Source organism: Penaeus vannamei, chromosome 44, assembly GCF_042767895.1.
Source record: "Penaeus vannamei isolate JL-2024 chromosome 44, ASM4276789v1, whole genome shotgun sequence".
In the NCBI taxonomy this organism is placed as follows: Eukaryota; Metazoa; Arthropoda; class Malacostraca; order Decapoda; family Penaeidae; genus Penaeus; species Penaeus vannamei.
In genome coordinates, this window is record NC_091592.1 from 4,792,632 (window position 1) to 4,795,131 (window position 2,500).

General features: G+C 30.8%; 2 protein-coding genes across 2 annotated transcripts in view; one reads left to right on the forward strand and one right to left on the reverse strand.

Moving 5' to 3' along the window:
* LOC138860850 (uncharacterized) overlaps positions 1-821 on the reverse strand; it is a 2,109-nt gene extending 1,288 nt beyond the window's left edge. Inside the window, exon 1 of the mRNA XM_070119282.1 lies at positions 1-821. This exon is cut by the window's left edge and continues 658 nt beyond it. Within this exon, the coding sequence (XP_069975383.1) occupies positions 1-619 (619 nt within the window). The 5' untranslated portion in view covers positions 620-821.
* A 612-nt stretch (positions 822-1,433) lies between these two features.
* LOC138860849 (uncharacterized) overlaps positions 1,434-2,500 on the forward strand; it is a 1,895-nt gene continuing 828 nt past the window's right edge. Inside the window, exon 1 of the mRNA XM_070119281.1 lies at positions 1,434-2,500. This exon is cut by the window's right edge and continues 198 nt beyond it. Coding sequence (XP_069975382.1) covers positions 1,434-2,500 — 1,067 coding nt within the window.

Sequence of the window (2,500 nt, forward strand, 5' to 3'; positions counted from 1 at the left end):
AAGGTAGTTTCATATAAATTACATCCTTAGAGACAGTCAATGTGGGTTCTACAGGGACCAAAAGTCTATTGAGAGTTGTCCTTATGTTCTTTTCAATAAAATTAATTGGGAACATGTTCAATCTTAGAATATTTGTGATAAAGTCAATTTCCTTAATGAAGATAAAATAATCCTTGGAAATTTTGAATGCTCTGAAAATCAGCGTAGAAATTAAATTCCCCTTATATTTGATAGGTATATAAGAATTAAATTTAGTTGTTAGACCCGTGTAAGTTGGTTTTCTATAGACTGAGGAGACAAAAGAATTCATATCCCTAGAAATATCAATATCCAAAAAGGGAAGGTGTCCATTCTGTTCAATTTCACAAGTGAATTTAATGTTAGGATGTTGATTATTAAGGTATTCCAAGAATTTGTTAACTTCATCTTCGGATTTGAATAACAATAAAGTATCATCAACATATCTGAAATAATGTTTGGGTTTAAATTCTATAGGGCAATTTTTAAGCCATTTACTTTCATTATAACACATGAAAATGTTTGCTAAAGTAGGTCCTAAAGGGCTTCCCATTGCAACCCCTTCAATTTGTTTGTACAAAGTTCCATTAAACCAAAACATTATATCCTTTGTGGCAAATTACTTAGGTCACTTTACACTCACAAACCAACAAATAAATTTCCAAATGTCAATAATCACATTAAATCATGTATTAAGAATTTGGCCTTTTCCACTTTTTATACTTATAAAAAGGAAATTACTCAAGATGGGTTATCAACTAATGACTTCAAAACCCTTAAAGACTTGTCTAAGAACCCTGATGTAATTATTACCAAACCAGACAAAGGTCAAGGTGTTGTTTTAATGAATAGATCAGATTATGTTAAAAAAGTTGATGACATTCTTAAAGATAAAACAAAATTCTCCCAAATTCCTGACAAACCTGAATCACTTATTATCAAAAATGAGGATAAGCTTAATTCTTTTCTAAGGAAATTAAAAAAAGAAGAGGTTATTAACGAGTCTACTTACTCTTCCCTCTTTACTTCTGGCTCAAGACCTGGAATTTTATATGGTTTACCCAAAATTCATAAAGCAAACTTACCCGTCAGACCCATCCTTTCAGCATTGGGAACCATTAATTATAATGTTTCAAAATTTTTCATTCCCATTCTAAGACGCCTCACTCTGAATCAATATACCATACAGAACACCTTCACCTTTGTTCAAAAATTAATTGAGATCCCACATGCAAATGAATATGTCCTAGCTAGTTTTGACGTCACTAATTTGTTCACTAATGTCCCTCTAGACGAAACCATAGACATCATTATGAACTCTTTGTTTGAAAAATCTGATAAAGTTTTGGGATTTAATAGAATGTATTTTAAAAAACTTTTGGATATTGCCACAAAGGATATAATGTTTTGGTTTAATGGAACTTTGTACAAACAAATTGAAGGGGTTGCAAAAGGGAAGCCCTTTAGGACCTACTTTAGCAAACATTTTCATGTGTTATAATGAAAGTAAATGGCTTAAAAATTGCCCTATAGAATTTAAACCCAAACATTATTTCAGATATGTTGATGATACTTTATTGTTATTCAAATCCGAAGATGAAGTTAACAAATTCTTGGAATACCTTAATAATCAACATCCTAACATTAAATTCACTTGTGAAATTGAACAGAATGGACACCTTCCCTTTTTGGATATTGATATTTCTAGGGATATGAATTCTTTTGTCTCCTCAGTCTATAGAAAACCAACTTACACGGGTCTAACAACTAAATTTAATTCTTATATACCTATCAAATATAAGGGGAATTTAATTTCTACGCTGATTTTCAGAGCATTCAAAATTTCCAAGGATTATTTTATCTTCATTAAGGAAATTGACTTTATCACAAATATTCTAAGATTGAACATGTTCCCAATTAATTTTATTGAAAAGAACATAAGGACAACTCTCAATAGACTTTTGGTCCCTGTAGAACCCACATTGACTGTCTCTAAGGATGTAATTTATATGAAACTACCTTATCTTGGAACTATTAGCCACTGTCTAGAAAGAAAATTATCAAATCTAATTAAAACTCACTACTCAACTGTTACTCTTAAAGTAGTATATACAACCTCCCTCTCATTAGGTAACTTATTTAAATTTAAAGATAAAGTACCGAAACCTTTACGCTCTTCAATAGTATATAAATTCACGTGTAGTAGCTGCGATGCTACTTATATTGGGAAGACTTCCCGTAACCTCTTCATGAGAATTGAAGAACATAAAGGTTTCTCATTTAGGAATACTAATTACAAGCTAACTAGACCAAATAAATCTTCAATTAGAAGCCACTGTGAAGCAAAAAACCATTCTTTCTCATCAGAGAATTTTGAAATCCTAGACTCCTCCCCTTTTGACTTTGATCTAATCATTTTAGAAAGTCTATGGATTTGGAAAGAAAAACCAAATTTAAATGAATATTCATCTTCAATAGACAT